The sequence below is a fragment of the Chiloscyllium punctatum genome, chromosome 18 (genome assembly GCF_047496795.1).
Source record: "Chiloscyllium punctatum isolate Juve2018m chromosome 18, sChiPun1.3, whole genome shotgun sequence".
NCBI lineage: Eukaryota > Metazoa > Chordata > Chondrichthyes > Orectolobiformes > Hemiscylliidae > Chiloscyllium > Chiloscyllium punctatum.
The window spans coordinates 99,648,174-99,664,549 of NC_092756.1; the positions used below are offsets into that span (position 1 = coordinate 99,648,174).

General features: G+C 43.9%; 1 protein-coding gene across 1 annotated transcript in view; it reads left to right on the forward strand.

The window, feature by feature from the left end:
• Positions 1–279: 279 nt before the first annotated feature.
• The window catches only part of LOC140489128 (uncharacterized), a 161,049-nt gene continuing 144,952 nt past the window's right edge, over positions 280–16,376 (forward strand). Inside the window, exons 1-5 of the mRNA XM_072588362.1 lie at positions 280–474; positions 2,896–2,931; positions 3,050–3,076; positions 7,195–7,230; positions 8,394–8,450. Coding sequence (XP_072444463.1) covers positions 411–474; positions 2,896–2,931; positions 3,050–3,076; positions 7,195–7,230; positions 8,394–8,450 — 220 coding nt within the window. The 5' untranslated portion in view covers positions 280–410. The remainder of the gene's footprint in view (positions 475–2,895; positions 2,932–3,049; positions 3,077–7,194; positions 7,231–8,393; positions 8,451–16,376) is intronic.

The following is a 16,376-nucleotide window of genomic DNA, read 5'->3' on the forward strand; positions in this document are numbered from 1 at the left end:
GCAGCACAGAAAAGGATGCTCAGAACTGGACCCAGCACCAAAATATGAAAGAGTAATTTTTGTGCAAATAGAAACATGGGCTAAATCCAGAATGACCACAACCTCCCGGAATAATAACAGCTAAGAGAGGTGGAATGATTTGTCTGAATCACCAGTCACTCAGTATTACACATTGTGATCTCTGACTCCTGGTCCTGTCGGGATTGTAACTGGGGCAGGGGGTTGTTTTGGAACTGCTCTGTGTGGTTACCTTTGGTCCTTCCTGTTAGCAGATGGTAGCAACCACAATATCACGTGGCTCCCTGTGACTGTCGATAGGAATGGTATAAAACACTTGAGCTGACCTGCAACTCCTCAACAATCACAGAACCGCCTGGCTTTGGGATTCTCTGCATTCAAAGCAAGGTCAAATGAAGATGAAGAGTCTGTTTCTGCTCGCTATCCTCGGGCTCTTAGGCCAGTCCTGTTGCAGAGGTAGGGAATTCTGTCTTGGCTAATAAATTCAGCAGCTTCAAACGTTCAGCTGCGAGTGAGAAAAGGGTCTAATGTGCAGGTTAATATTCAAATCTACAGCTTAAAAACAATTTCTACAAAAACCTTTCAACCGTAGAATGTCCCCTTCGAGCATTTGCCAGTTAATTAATCATTTTAATGTGTAATCTCTGTTATAATCTTGTAATTTATTTAACTATTTCCGTAACTATTAGAAAGGGGCTGAACACTAATATTTGCAGTCTCCCATCCCTAATACAGTTAGAAAGCTCTCAATGTCAAGGCTGTAGGGTTATTTACTGGGACTGATTCCCACACCCACCCACACAGCCATCCCTCCCTGCCCAATATTCTGTAAACGGGGAAGCTTTAGAATTTGGGCAAAGTCACTGAATTAGTAACCCAATACAAAAAACCCTAAGAATTGTAGATGCTGGAAATCTGAAAGAGAAAAAGAAATTTCTGGAGAAACTCAGCAAATCTGGCAGCATCTGTGGAGATCTGTTCTGAAGAAGAATAACTGGAGCTGAAATGTTAACTCTGTTTATCTCTCTCCCGAGATGCTGCCATACCTGCTGAGTTTTTTCTAGTTCTGTTTGTGTTTCCAGTAATCCAGAAATCAACAGCTTTCAAATCTCCCTACTGCCCCACCTCATCCCAGGTCCAGTTCTCCCTCTACATCCCACCCCTTTTTCTGACCTAAACCTGTCTTTCTTTCTTCCCACCTATCCACTCCACTTTTCCCACTGACCAATCACAATTACCTCCTACCTATATCTACCTATCACCATCCGACCTACCTTTCCCTGAGCTCCAACCCCCCCTCCCTCTATTTATTTCTCAACCCCCTTTCCCCTCCCAATCTTGATGGAAGGTTCTGATCCGAAACATCAACTCTGCCGCTCCTCTGATGCTGTGTGACCTGCCTTGCTTTTTTTCAGCTCCACACTCTTACCCATTCTGACTTTCCCGCATCTGCAGTCCTCACTATCTCTGAGTAATCTAGAACTCCAGGCTTGTGTTATGGGTTTGAATCCCACTGTGAATTAAACTGAAATCAGGAATAAAACATTAGCCCAATGATAACTGTGTTAGTGCTGTCAAATGTTGTAAAAATCTGGGTCACTAATGTCCTCAGAGGAAGGAAATCTGCCATCCTTACCTGGTCTGACCTACATGTAACTCCAGATGAACAGCAATGTGGTTAACTCCTAACTGCTGTCTGGGCAATTAGGAACAAGCAATAAATGCTGGGCTGGCCAGTGAAGCTGACATTATGTGAATGGGTAACATAAAAGGAACACAAGGCCTTTAGATCCCCATAAAAATCAACTCGGGATAGAGGCACTTTACAGTGACTCTGTGGCCCTGGATGCTGACCCTGTGACCTCTTGGTCCTACTCTCCTTGGACTCCTTCCCACAGGCCCCATGATCAGTGCCTCTATTTCCTGCAGCATCCTCTTCATGCAGGCAAGAGGCAATGGAAACAGGAAAGGGTTAAATCCTCCAGTCCTGCATGGTAGGGAGCTAGAGAAGGCAATGCAACATTGAATCCAGCAGGGTCACACATCAGGCAGTGAGAACAGGTAAAGGATCTTTGACACAAAGCAGGCACAAGTGCCGCAGGGAAATAAGGGCTGCAGCAGCATGCAGCTTCCTGCTGCCAACCTGGGACGACCTTCCATCTCTCAGGAGGCCCAGCCCCATTCGGATAGAGCGACAGACAGACAGACCAACTGAGAAGTCATTCATTGAATAATTTACAAACATTGAGCTTTGCTAATTGCCCTTTCAGGAATATACAGTAAGGGGTACAATTCTAAAGGGGATTCAGGAGCAGAGTGATCTGGGTGCATCTGTGTAGATAACTGAAGGTGACAGGCCAGAATGAGAATGTATGAAGTAAAGCATACAGTATTCTTGGTTTTATAGACAGGGCATTGAGCCCAAGAGCAAGAAAGTAATATTTAACTTGTAAACAATACTTGTTGGACCTCAGCTGGAAGATTCTGTACAGTTCTGGCAACCATGTTACAGGAGAGATGTGGCTGTGTTGGAGCCAGTGCAGAAGTGATTACAGGAATGGTTCCAGTGGGGAGGGATTTCAGCGATGAGGATAGATTGAAGAAGTTGAGACTGTTGTCCTTGGAGAGAAGGCCAAGAGGAGAATTGATCCAATAGGAGGCAGGTTCAACTGAGGCATCCAAGTGCACATCGGATGGAAATAAAACGCAAGGGGTTAGAGAAAAAGTAGGAGATCGGCACTGGGGGAATGATGCTCATTTGAAGAGCCAGTGCAGACACAATGAGTAAAATGGCCTCCTTCTGCTCCCTAATGCTCCTGTGATTCTGTGAAAGATTGTTCAATTCTGATTCTCTCTCTCTCTTTCTGTTTATTGCAGTTATTTTAAGCCGTTCTGATGAGAGTTTGGCTGATGGTCAGTATTATTGACTTTCTTCTTCATTTTTCAACATGTTCCCCTCTGAGATTTGATTGTAATTTTCTTGTGATTTTATTTTATTTTCATATTTAATTAATTTTTTTTGTTTCTACAGATAGACAAGAAGCTGCTGATATTGAAGGTTTGTATGTCTTAATATTTGAACAGGATTCTTAATGACCTTGGTTAAATTGACAAATTCTAGTAGTGATCAGTTACAGAAGCAAGCAGCTCTCATGCACAGGGTCTCTCACTGATCAGAGTGGAGTCTGACATGAGCAGGTCTCAAGGAGGGATGAGCACGTTATCTGCATTACAGAAATACATTGATTATTGAGAGAGGCAGAAAGAGAAAATTGAGAGAAGGACTGACAGACAGAACAAGGGAGATAGTGCAGCAAAAGAAACTGAGGCAGAATAAGACAGAGACAATACAAAAGAGAGACAAGGCAGACAAACAAAATGACAGGCCAAGGTGCTTTATACTGTTTATTTCCACTGTTCTGTCCTCCATCTGGGGAAAACAAACAGATCAAGACTAACAGACAGAATGAGAGACTGACAGACACACAGAGAGACTGATAAACAGAAAGTGTATTTTTCATGCAGGATCTTAACTTAGTGCTCCCTGACTTTCTGGTAATAAGACACAGGAGCAGCAGTAGACCTTTCAGCCCATCAAATGTGCTCTGCCATTCAATGACATCATAGCTGATCTGATAATGCTCAATTCTACTTTCCTGCTTTTTCCCCATAATCCTTGATTCCCTTCCTGATTAAAAATGTATCTCAATCTTGAATATCCTTAATGACCCACCTTCTCCACCCCTCTGCAGTAAGGAATTCCATGGATTCACAACACAGAAAAATTTCTTCTTTATCTGTGGAAATATGCAACACCCTTCCTCTGAGATGCCCTCCCTCTGGTCCTAGACTCTCCCAGGATGGCAAATAGCCTATCCACATCTACCATGTCAACCCCCCTAAGAATCTTGTCTGTTTCTATAATGTCAGCTCTCATTCTTCTAAACGCCAAAAAGAGTAGAGGCCCAACCCACTGAACCACACCTTGTAACACAATCCATCCATCCCCAGGATCAGCCGAATAAACCCTCCTATTTGAAGATGTTCTGGACCTGCCTATTTTAGTGTCTCTGACACAGGGACACAGTGAGTTCCTCATGTACTCCCACTGTCACAGCGGCCTACTCCTTGCTCCTGCATACATACTGAGATGTGAATCCCTCTGACAACACCACTCCTGCAGGAATTTTTTCTTTAAGCTCATTGTCTCTCTGTTTTGTTTTTACAGGAGTTTCAGGGCATTCTATGGAGAGTCTCAGTGATGTTCAGTATATTACCTTTCCTCATTCTCCTACCACTGTCCTCTCCTGAGAACCCTCAGACTAAGCAACACTCACTCAGGGCCAGCTCCTCATGGGTGACACAGCTACTGATCTTCAAGGGTTACATAATCCAGTCTGAGGTTGATGCCACCCAGTGCCAGCACAGGTCCCTGTCAGGGGTCACGAGACCATGGCACAGAACAGGAATTCTGCCTAATCTCCTCCTTTCTGAATGCCTAATGTGACAAGAGGTTAGTCTAAGCCTCTCTAACTCCATGGCAATCAGCAAGCAGAGTAAAAACCATAACTTCAGTGTTCTTGGAGATGAACCCATTAGGCAAATGGGCAGTATTCCATCACACTCCTTACTTGTGCTTTGTCAATGGTGGGCAGACTTTGGGGAGTCAGGTGGCGAGTTACTCACTGCAGGACTCCAAGTCTCAAATTTTCTCTTGTAACCACTGTTGAGATAACTCCACAGTGGCCAATATCTGTCACCAAGTCACTCTTTTGTTACACTTGAGCAGTCCAGGGATCCCTAATTGGACCAGACTAACAGCCCAAACAGAGAACTCATACTATGAGGTCCAGCTGGTTGACCTTGTTACAATCACTACAATTGCTTTTATATGGCTGGTTAATAGTAAACCCTCAGAATATTAATAGGAGGAGATTCAGTGATGGGAATATCATTACATCAAGAGGTAATGGTTAGATTCTCTCTTGATGGAGAGATTGGAGATTATCAACATATCCACAACCTTCAACATCCACTTCCTCACTGTGCACGATCTACAAGATGCACCGCAGAAATTCATCAAAAATCCTCACACAGCAGCTTCCAAACCCATGACTACGTCCATCTAAAAGAAAAAGGATAGTGGATATGTTGTTCCTGTTTGTTTATTATAATGTCTGCACTAACCTATCCTCCACACGAAAGGCAGAAGAACAGCAAATGAATAGAATGAAAGACAGAGGAAGGGTACTTACAGATACTTAGATGTAAGGGTGTCAACCTCACTGACTATGCTCCCTCCTACAAGACGTATTTCTTTAATCTCACTTTCTCTCTATGTTTTATAGTAATTTCAAGCCGTTCTGATGAGAGTCTAGGTAATGGTCAGTAAATCAGTTTTACTCCTGAGCTTTCACTCTTTCCCCTGACAATAACAGATAGCCTCCCAGGGTCAGGAATAGTGCACTCTCCTCACCCAGATCCTTCAACACTGCCCAGAACAAACCAGTTTGCTTGATTGACACAACAGCATAAGACCATAACAAATATGAACAGGAATAGGCCATTCGATCCTGCAAGCCTTCTCTGTCATTCAATACAATCTGATTTATTGAATTGATCTGATATTCCTCACATCTACTTTCCTGCCCCTTCCCTTAGATTCTTGATCATTTGGGGAATTAAGAGTTATCACAGCCCTAAATATATATAAGGACTCTGCTTGCACAACTGGAGTCCAGATTGACTTCCCATATCCCAGTTGGCCAGGCCGGTGGTCAACATTCTAAAACTATTGATTCCTGGTCCACAAATTTGTAAACGGAGTACAGAGCAGGCATGAAACCTGGGCCTTCTCATTGGGCTTGCTTCCAATCCCCATTGTTGCTGTGGTACAACTCACTATCCCTTCAACAAAACTCAAACTGAATCCCCAATTTCCAAACGACTCACCTTCTGGCCTCCCTCAGCCTTGCCTTCTTCAGGAGTGAATCCTAAACTAGAGGCCTTGGCACTAAACTACCATGCTTGACTTTCCCTCAGTCTGCGCCAGGCAGCATCCTGCAGTAATGTGAAACTTTCCTCATGGGCTGCTCGATAACAAAAGAAGTGACTAAACAGTTTCTGCACCTCCTCAAGATCTACCCATTTTAGAGAAGTCACTCATGTTAAAAGGTAAAAATTTCAAGGTTGTCCGATTCTCTGATAGGCTGCTAATGTCAAAGAACTTTCCAGAACAAACCCTGCCAAGCTGTGAACACTGACTATCAGCTGCTTCTTAAAGGAACATAGAGTCATACAGCATGGAATTTCGTCAAACCAGTCCATGCCAAACATAATCGCAAACTAAACACTCCTACCTGAATGCTCCTGGCCCATATCCCTCCAAACCTTCCCTATTCACGTACTGATCAAAGCATTTTTTAAGTGTTTAATTGTGCCCGTATCCACGTTCAGGAAGTTCGGACCACACCCAAACCACTGTTTTGGAAAAAAATTGTCACTCGTGTCTTTTTTTAAATCTCTCTTCTCACATGTTAAAAATATGGGTGGAATGGTGGCTCAGTGGTTAGCACTGCTGCCTCACAGCACCAGGGACCTGGGTTCGACTCCAGCCTTGGATGACTGTATGCAGTTAGCATATTTTCCCAGTGTCTGTTGGGTTTCCTCCCACAGTCCAAAGATGTGCAGGTTAGGTGAATTGGCCATGTTAAATTGCCCATAGTGTTCAGGGACATGTTAGGAGTAAACGTAGGGAATGTGTTTGGGTGGGATATTATTCGGAGGGTTGGTCTGGACTTGTTGGGCCAATCGGCCTGTTTCCAAACTATAGGGATTCTAAATCCCCCATTCTAGGGAAAAAATACCAACTATTTATTTGATCTTTACCCCTCATGAATTCATAAGCCTCTATTAGGTCACCTCTTAACCTCCTAAAACCCAGCCTATTCCGCCTTTCTTTGTGTTGTAGAGCTTGTCACCCTGTACATAAACAGCACCTTTTAATATCAAAAAACTGACTTATGATTCATAAGGATGATTAAAAACCATATGAAATATTCAACAAATCAATATTTGAATTTCCTCTTCTGTTGATACTACATTAGTACCTCTGTACATTTAGAAGGACGAGCACTGTTATAATGTGCCACTAATTTGCTGTTGATTCTGTTCCAGATCTGATACAGAATCCGACGCACTCTGAGGCTCAAGGTTAGTCTTTTAAAGGTTTTACTCAAGTACCATAATTACTGAACGGAGGATGTCAACATTCACAATCAGCTCAGTACCTGGTCAAAGTTTGGGAGAAGATTTGTAGCTCGGGTGCTGGTTGTTGTGGTTCTGTTCGCCGAGCTGGGAATTTGTCTTGCAAACGTTTCGTCCCATGTCTAGGTGACATCCTCAGTGCTTGGGAGCCTCCTGTGAAGCGCTTCTGTGCTGTTTCCTTCGGCATTTATACTGGCCTGTTTCTGCCGCTTCCAGTTGTCAGTTCCAGCTGTCCGCTGCAGTGGCCGATATATTGGGTCCAGGTCGATGTGTTTGTTGATTGTGGATGTTGATAGATTCTATCAACAAACACATTGACCTGGACCCAATATATCGGCCACTGCAGCGGACAGCTGGAACTGACAACCGGAAGCGGCAGAAACAGGCCACTATAAATGCCGGAGGAAATAGCACAGAAGCGCTTCACAGGAGGCTCCCAAGCACTGAGGATGTCACCTAGACAGGGGACGAAACGTTTGCAAGACAAATTCCCAGCTTGGCGAACAGAACCACATCAGTACCTGGTCATTGGTCTCCAGTACCACACCCTGCTACAGTCTTTCTACTTTTGGGTAGAAAGATCCAGGTCCAGGTCCCACCATACCAGGTGCCTGCCATCCCTTGTCCAATAACAGAGTAAACCAAAAGCTTCTCATCAGTGACTTGCAGAGAGTCACTGCACCTGCCACCAGTGACAATGCTCTGCATCAGAGAAGGCAGCCCATAGATAATCTCACACTTACGCTCATGATGGACCAGCCGTTCTCTGGTTGGAAGCAGTGAAGTTCAGCTCATATTGGCACAAGTGTGGGTACATCAGCACCCAGATCACATGTGTGCCAGAGTTGGTGACAAGTGAGACTCACACTCACCGTGGAGACTCCTGGTTTTTGCCCGGAGTTTCCTAGTAAAGTGAGCTGACCTCAATCCAACCCTGAGCTGGCCCTTTAGGCAATGGGAATGCAGGTCATGGTGAGCTGAGCCATTCAGTGGCTGCTGCAACGTGTGAGTGTGAGTACAAGGCAACATGTGACAGTGACACACTTTTCAATTCTGAATATTTCACACTCATTTTCCATTTGATCATCAAAAACCTGTTTCCATTTCAGATTCCAAAGAAAGCAGTGAAACGAAAATCAAAGTGATCGGCTCAAGACAAGATGATGGTTTGTAGATCTCTCTGTGTGGGGCATTATTGACTGAGCTAATATATGGGAATTGGGTCCATGAGGATTAACAAGTTCTTTATTGAAATAGATCAAATACATGCAGAGGCAGGGGGACAAGGCGGATGAAAAGCAAGCTGGTCACAAAACAGCAAATTAGAAGTCCTGGAGAAACTCAGCAGGTCTGACAGCAGTTATGGACAGAGAAACAGAATTGAGGGAAATGGAGTTCTGGACTCAACACTTTAGTTCTGTTTCTCTCTCCACAGATACTGCCAGACCTCCTGAGCTTCTCGAATATCTTTCCTCTGCATCTCAGAGCTCTCTCACCATCTACATAATGTGATTCATTCATTTTTTTTATATCCCAAAATGGAGAATTTCCCAGCTATACTTCATTTGCCAGGAATTTTTGAACTCATTAACTTCCCTTTATCCCTTTTGTCCTTTGTTATGTTCACTTCACAACTTCCTTTCCTCCCCATTTTTAACTCAGCAGCGAAGTTATTCAACATTTCTTCCGTCCCTCCATCCAAGTCCTTTCTATAAATGGTGAAAAGTTGAGGTTCTAGCACTGACCCCTGTGGCACACCTTCTCATTATTACATCATACCAACCAGAAATAAACCACCTACAATGGCCCTATATTTCCTGTTCGTTAGGCAATCGTCTACCCATCCCAGTAGGGTATGGGTAGACAATCTCCTAAGTAGGATCACAGAATCCCTAGTATGCAGAAAGAGGCCATTTGGCCCACTGAGTCTGACCGACCCCTGAAGAGCATTCCACCCTATTTCCGCATTTACAATGGCCAATCTTCCTACCTTACACATAGAATCACAAAGTCATACAGAACCAGGACTGTGGGAGGATACTGGAGCACCCAGCAGAAACTTTGCAGACTCACGGAGAACATGCAAACTCCACGTACACAGTCACCCAAAGCCGAAACTGAACCCAGATCCATGGTGCTGTGAGGCAGCTGTGCTAACCACTGAGTTGCTGTACCACCCCCATCATGGACATTTATTTTCCACAATGACAATTATCACATGCCTCTGGAATCCCAGTAACAGCACATCCAGCACCTCCCCATTATCCACAGCACTTGGTTCTCCCTCAACACACTCCAACTAATTTCTTAAACATCATTTCCCTCTCTCAAGACTTTGTTGACTCTCCCTCTTCAAAGGGAGATTACTAAAATAGACAAAATGTGCAAGGCATTGGGGAAAAGGCAGAAGCAGGACTCAAAGCCATGATTGTCATTTGGAGAGTTGTGTAGACACAATGGGCTGCATATTATCCGTGTGCACAGTAACACTATCGAGATTACCCAGACCTTTCCAAGTGTCCTGATTTCACATCTGACAGATGTTAAGATACATTCTTTTAAGCTCCTCCTTTTAGTCTCCATTAATTTTGGAATAAAAGAATTAAAGGGCTGGAGTTTAAAAGCAGGGAGGTTATGCTGCAGCCGTATGGGGTGAAAGCAACGACACACCTGTATTGTGTCCAGTTTTGGTCTCCTTCCTTGAGGAAGGATGTACTGGCACTGGACAGGGTGCAGAGGAGGTTCATTAGGTTGACTTTGGAGTTGAGAGGGTGAGCTTATGAGGAGACATTAAGTAGACTAGGACTATTCTCACTGGAATTTAGAAGAAAGGGGATAATCTTACAGAAACAAATAAAATTATGAAGGGAGTAGATAAGTTAGAAGCAGAGAGGTTGTTTCCACTAGTGGGTGAAACTAGAACTAGGGTACACTGCCTCAAAATAAGGGACAGCAGATTTCGGACTGAGTTGAGGAGGAACTTCTTCACCCAAAGGGTTGTGAATCTGTGGAATTCCCTGCCCAATGAAGCAGTGAGGCAATCCCATTGAATGTTTGTAAGTCAAAAATAGATTTTTGAATAGTAAATAAATTAAGGGTTATGATAAACGAGCAGGTAAGTGGAGCGGAGTCCACAAGATGATTAGCCATAATCTGAGCGAATAGTGGAGTAGGTTCGATGGGTCAGATGGCCCATTCCTGCTCCTTTTTGTTGCAAAGAACAAAGAAAATTACAGCACAGGAACAGGCCTTTCAGCCCTCCAAGTCTGCACCAATCCAGATTCTCTATCTAAACCTGTCACCTATTTTCTAAGGATCTGCTCCCTGCCCATTCATGTATCTGTCTAGATGCATCTTAAATGATGCTATCATGCCCACCTTTACCACCTCCACTGGCAACGTGTTCCAGGCTCCCACCAACCTCCACATAAAAACCTTTTGACACATATCTCCCTCAAAAGTTTCTCCTCTCACTTTGAACTCATGACCCCTAGTAATTGAGTCCCTCACTCTGGGAAAAAGCTTCCTTCTGCCCACACTGTCTATACCTCTCATGATTTTGTAGACCTCAAATCAGGTCCCCCCACAACCTCCACCTTTATAATGAAAATAATTCTAACCTACTCAACCTCTCTTCATAGCTAGCACCCTACATACCAGGCAACATCTTGGTGAAACTCCTCTGCGCCCTCTCCAAAGCAACCACGTCTTTTTGGTAATGCGGCGACCACAACACTACGCAGTATCCCAAATGTGGCAGAACCGAAATCTTATACAACTGTAATATAACCTACCCACTCTTGTACTCAATACCCTGTCCAATGAAGGAAAGCATACCATATGCCTTCTTGACCACTCTATTGACTTGTGTTTCCACTTTCAGAGTACAATGGACCTGAATACCCAGATCTCTTTGTACTTCAATTTTCCCAGGACTTTTCCATTTACTGTATAGTTCACTCTTGAATTGGACTTCCAAAATGCATCACCTAGCATTTGCCCAGATTGAAGTCCATCTGCCATTTTTCCACCCAACTCTCCAATCTATCTATATTCTACTGTATTCTCTGACAGTCCCCTTCCTACCTGCTACTCTACCAATCTTTATGTCATCAGATAAGTTAATTGTTGTTTTAAGTCTGTCCAAGAGAAAGGCTGCAGTAGTGAGTATAGTGGATTCTTTCTTGATTAGATGTTTTTGGAGATAAGTCTCCAAAAAGCTATTAATCTAACCTGGGGCAGTGTTTGTAGAGGAATAAGATGGTGTTATTTGCTGGATCTGTAGATTGTGAAGGAGCAAAAATGGCCTTTGCAGTGATATGTACTTCTTGTCAGATGTGGGAGTTTAAAGAGAGTTTAAGGGTTACTGCGGATTATAGCTGCCATAAATGCTGTTGGATGCGAATCTTATCAGATCGAGTAGATCGGTTGGAGAGACAGATAAAAGCAATGAGGAATTTGCAACAGCAACAGTATGTGATGGATGGCAGTTATAGGAAGGGAGGGAAAGTCTCAGATACAGTCACATAGATGGGTTAACTCCAGGAAGGGTAAGAAAGGTAGGCAGCTAGTGCAGGAGTCGTTTGTGGATATACCCTTTTCAAACAGGTATGCTGTTTTGGAAAATGTAGGGGGTGATGGATTCTCAGGGGAACGTAGCACGAACAGCCAAGTTTCTGGTATTGAGACTGGTTCTAAAGCAACGAGGGGTACGTTGGCTTCCAAGAGATCAATTGTGTTAGGGGATTCTGTAGTCAGAGGTACAGACAGACGTTTCTGTGGCCAGCAGAGAAAAAGCAGAATGGTGTGTTGTTTCCCTGGTGCCAGGATCAAGGAAGTCTCAGAGAGGGTACAGAATGTTCTCACGGGGGAGAGGAGCCAGCAAGAGGTCATTGGTTCCAATGTGGACAATGACATTGGAAGGAAAAAGGTTGAGATTCTGAAGGGAGATTACAGAGAGTGAGGCAGAAATTTAAAAAGGAAGTCCTCAAGGGTAGTAATATCTGGATTACTCCCAGTGCTTCGAGCTAGTGAGGGCAGGAATAGGAGGATAGAACAGATGAATGCATGGCTGAGGATCTGGTGTATGGGAGAAGGATTCACATTTTTGGATCATTGGAATCTCTTTTGGGATAGAAGTAACCTGTACAAGAAGGACAGATTGCACCTAAATTGGAAGGAGACTAATACTGGCAGGGAAATTTGCTAAAACTGCTTGGGAGGATTCAAACTAGTAAGGTGGGACCCAGGGAGATAGCGAGGAAAGAGATCGATCGGAGACGGATACAGCTGAGAACAGAAGTGAGTCAGTCAGGGCAGGCTGGGACAAGGTAGGACTAATAAATTAAACTGCATTTATTTCAATGCAAGAGGCCGAACAGGAAAGGCAGATGAACTCAGGGCAGGGTCAGGAACATGGGACTGGGATATCATAGCAATTATGGAAACATGGCTCAGGGATGGGCACGACTGGCAGCTTAATGTTCCAGGATACAAATGCTGCAGGAAGGTTAGAAAGGGAGGCAAGAGAGGAGGGGGAGTGGCATTTTTGCTAAGGGATAGCAATACAGCTGTGCTGAGGGAGGATATTCCCGGAAACACATCCAGGGAAGTTATTTGGGTGGAACTGAGAAATAAGAAAGGGATGATCACCTTATTGGGATTGTATTATAGACCCCCCAATAGTCAGATGAAAATTGAGAAACAAACTTGTAAGGAGATCTCAGCTATCTGTAAGAATAATAGGGTAGTTATGGTAGGGGAGTTTAACTTTCCAAACATCGACTGGGACTGCCATAGTGTTAAAAGGTTTAGATGGAGAGGAATTTCTTAAGTGTGTACGAGACAATTTTCTGATTCAGTATGTGGATGTACCTACTAGAGAAGGTGCAAAACTTGACCTACTTTTGGGAAATAAGGCAAGGCAAGTGACTGAGAGGTCAGTGGGGGAGCACTTTGGGGCCAGCGACCATAATTCTATTTGTTTTAAAATAATGATGGAAAAGGATAGACCCGATCTAAAAGTTGAAGTTCTAAATTGGAGAAAGGCCAACTTTGACTGTATTAGGCAAGAACTTTCGAAAGCTGATTGGAGGCAGATGTTCGCAGGTAAAGGAACGGCTGGAAAATGGGAAGCCTTGAGAAATGATATACCAAGAATCCAGAGAAAGTATATTCCTGTCAGGGTGAAAGGGAAGGCTGGTAGGTATAGGGAATGCTGGATGACTGAAGACGTTGAGGGTTTGGTTAAGGAAAAGAAGGAAGCATATGTCAGGTATAGACAGGATAGGTCGAGTGAATCCTTAGAAGAGTATAAAGGAAGTAGGAGTATACTTAATAGGGAAATCAGGAGGACAAGACGGGGACATGAGATAGCTTTGGCAAATAGAATTAAGGAGAATCCAAAGGATTTTTTTTACAAATATACTAAGGACAAAAGGGTAACTAGGGAGAGAATAAGGCCCCTCAAAGATCAGCAAGGCGGCCTTTGTGTGGAGCCACAGAAAATGGGGGAGATACTAAATGAATGTTTTGCATCAGTACTTACTGTGGAAAAGGATATGGAAGATATAGACTGTAGGGAAATAGATGGTGACATCTTGCAAAATGTCCAGATTACGAAGGAGGAAGTGCTGGATGTCTTGAAACTGTTAAAGGTGAATAAATCCCCAGGACCTGATCAGGTGTACCCGAGAACTCTGTGAGAAGCTAGAGAAGTGATTGCTGGGCCTCTTGCTAAGATATTTGTATCATCGATGGTCACAGTTGAGGTGCCTAAAGACTGGAGGTTGGCAAACATGGTGCCACTGTTTAAGAAGGGTGGTAAAGACAAGCCAGGGAACTTTAGACCGATGAGTCTGACCTCAGTCATGGGCAAGTTGTTGGGGGGAATCCTGAGGGACAGGATGTACATGTATTTGGAAAGGCAAGGACTGATTCGGGATAGTCAACATGGGTTTGTGCTTGGGAAATCATGTCTCACAAACTTGATTGAGTTTTTTTGAAGAAGTAACAAAGAAGGTTGATGAGGACAGAGCAGTAGATGTGATCTATATGGACTTCAGTAAGGCATTCGACAAGGTTCCCAATGGGAGACTGATTAGCAAGGTTAGATCTCATGGAATACAGGGAGAACTAGCCATTTAGATACAGAATTAGCTCAAAGGCAGAATACAGAGGGTGGTGGTGGAGGGTTGTTTTTCAGACTGGAGGCCTATGACCAGTGGAGTGCCACAAGGATCGGTGCTGGGTCCTCTACTTTTTGTCATTTACATAAGTGATTTGGATACGACCATAAGAGGTACAGTTAGTAAATTTTCAGATGACACCAAAATTGGAGGTGTAGTGGACAGCGAAGAGGGTTACCTCAGATTACAACAGGATCTGGACCAGATGGGCCAATGGGCTGAGAAGTGGCAGATGGAGTTTAATTCAGATAAATGCGAGGTGCTGCATTTTGAGAAAACAAATCTTAGCAGGACTTATACACTTAATGGTAAGGTCCTACGGAGTGTTGCTAACAAGAGACCTTGGAGTGCAGGTTCATAGCTTCTTGAAAGTGGAGTCGCAGGTAGATAGGATAGTGAAGGCGGCTTTTGGTATGCTTTCCTTTATTGGTCAGAGTATTGAGTACAGAAGTTGGGAGGTCATGTTGCGGCTGTACAGGACATTGGTTAGGCCACTGTTGGAATATTGCGTGCAGTTCTGGTCTCCTTCCTATCGGAAAGATGTTGTGAAACTTGAAAGAGTTCAGAAAAGATTTACAAGGATGTTGCCAGGGTTGGAGGATCTGAGCTACAGGGGGATGCTGAACAGGCTGGGGCTGTTTTCCCTGGAGCGTCGGAGACCGAGGGGTGACCTTATAGAGCTTTACAAAATTATGAGGGGCATGGATAGGATAAATAGACAATGTCTTTTCCCTCGGGTCAGGGAGTCCAGAACTAGAGGGCATAGGTTTAGGGCGAGAGGGGAAAGATATAAAAGAGACCTAAGGGGCAACTTTTTCACGCAGAGGGTGATACGTGTATGGAATGAGCTGCCAGAGGATGTGGTAGAGGCTAGTACAATTGCAACATTTGAAAGGCATTTGGATGGGCATATGAATAGGATGGGTTTGTAAGGATATGGGCCAGGTGCTAGCAGGTGGGACTAGATTGGGTTGGGATATCTGGTCGGCATGGACGGGTTGGATCGAAGGGTCTATTTCCCTACTGTACATCTCTATGACTCTATCTGCAAACTTGCTAATCAGACCATCTATACCTTCCTCCAGAATCATATATGTTTATCACAAACAACAGTGGTCCCAGCACGGATCCCTGTGGAACACCACTGGTCACAGTTCTCCATTTTGAGGAATTCCCTTCCACTACTACTCTGTCTCCTGCTGCCCAGCCAGTTCTTTATCATCTAGCTAGTATACCTTGGACCCCATGCCACTTCTCTTTCTCCATCAGCTTACCATGGGGAACCTTATCAATCGCCTTACTCAAGTCCATGGATATGACATCTACACCCCTTCTTTTCCAATCAGAATTCTGTAAGTCGGTAAGATATGACCTTCCCTGCACAAAACCATGTTGCCTATCACTAATAAGCACATTTTCTTCCAAATGGGAATAGATCCTATCCCTCAGTATCTTATCCAATTACCTGGATTATCCCTGCTACCCTTCTTAAACAAGCAGACAACATTAGCAATTCACCAGCCCTCTGGGAACTCAGCCATGTTCAAGGATACTGCAAAGATATCTGTTAAGGCCCCAGCTAGTTCCTCTCTTGTATCCATCAGTAACCTGGGATAGATCCTATCTGGACCTGGGGACTTGACCACCTTAATGCCTTTTAGAATACCCGACACTTCCTCCTGCTTTATTCCCACTTGACCTAGAGTAATCAAACATCTAACCTCAACATCCGTCATGTACCTCTCCTCATGGAATACGAATGCAAAGTACTCGTTAAGAATCTCATTCATTTTCTGACTCCACACATAACTTTCTTCCTTGAGTGGCCAACCCTTTCTCTGTTGCACCTTACATATGAATAAAAGCTTTGGGATTTTCCTGATTGCTAAAGATAGCTCATGACCC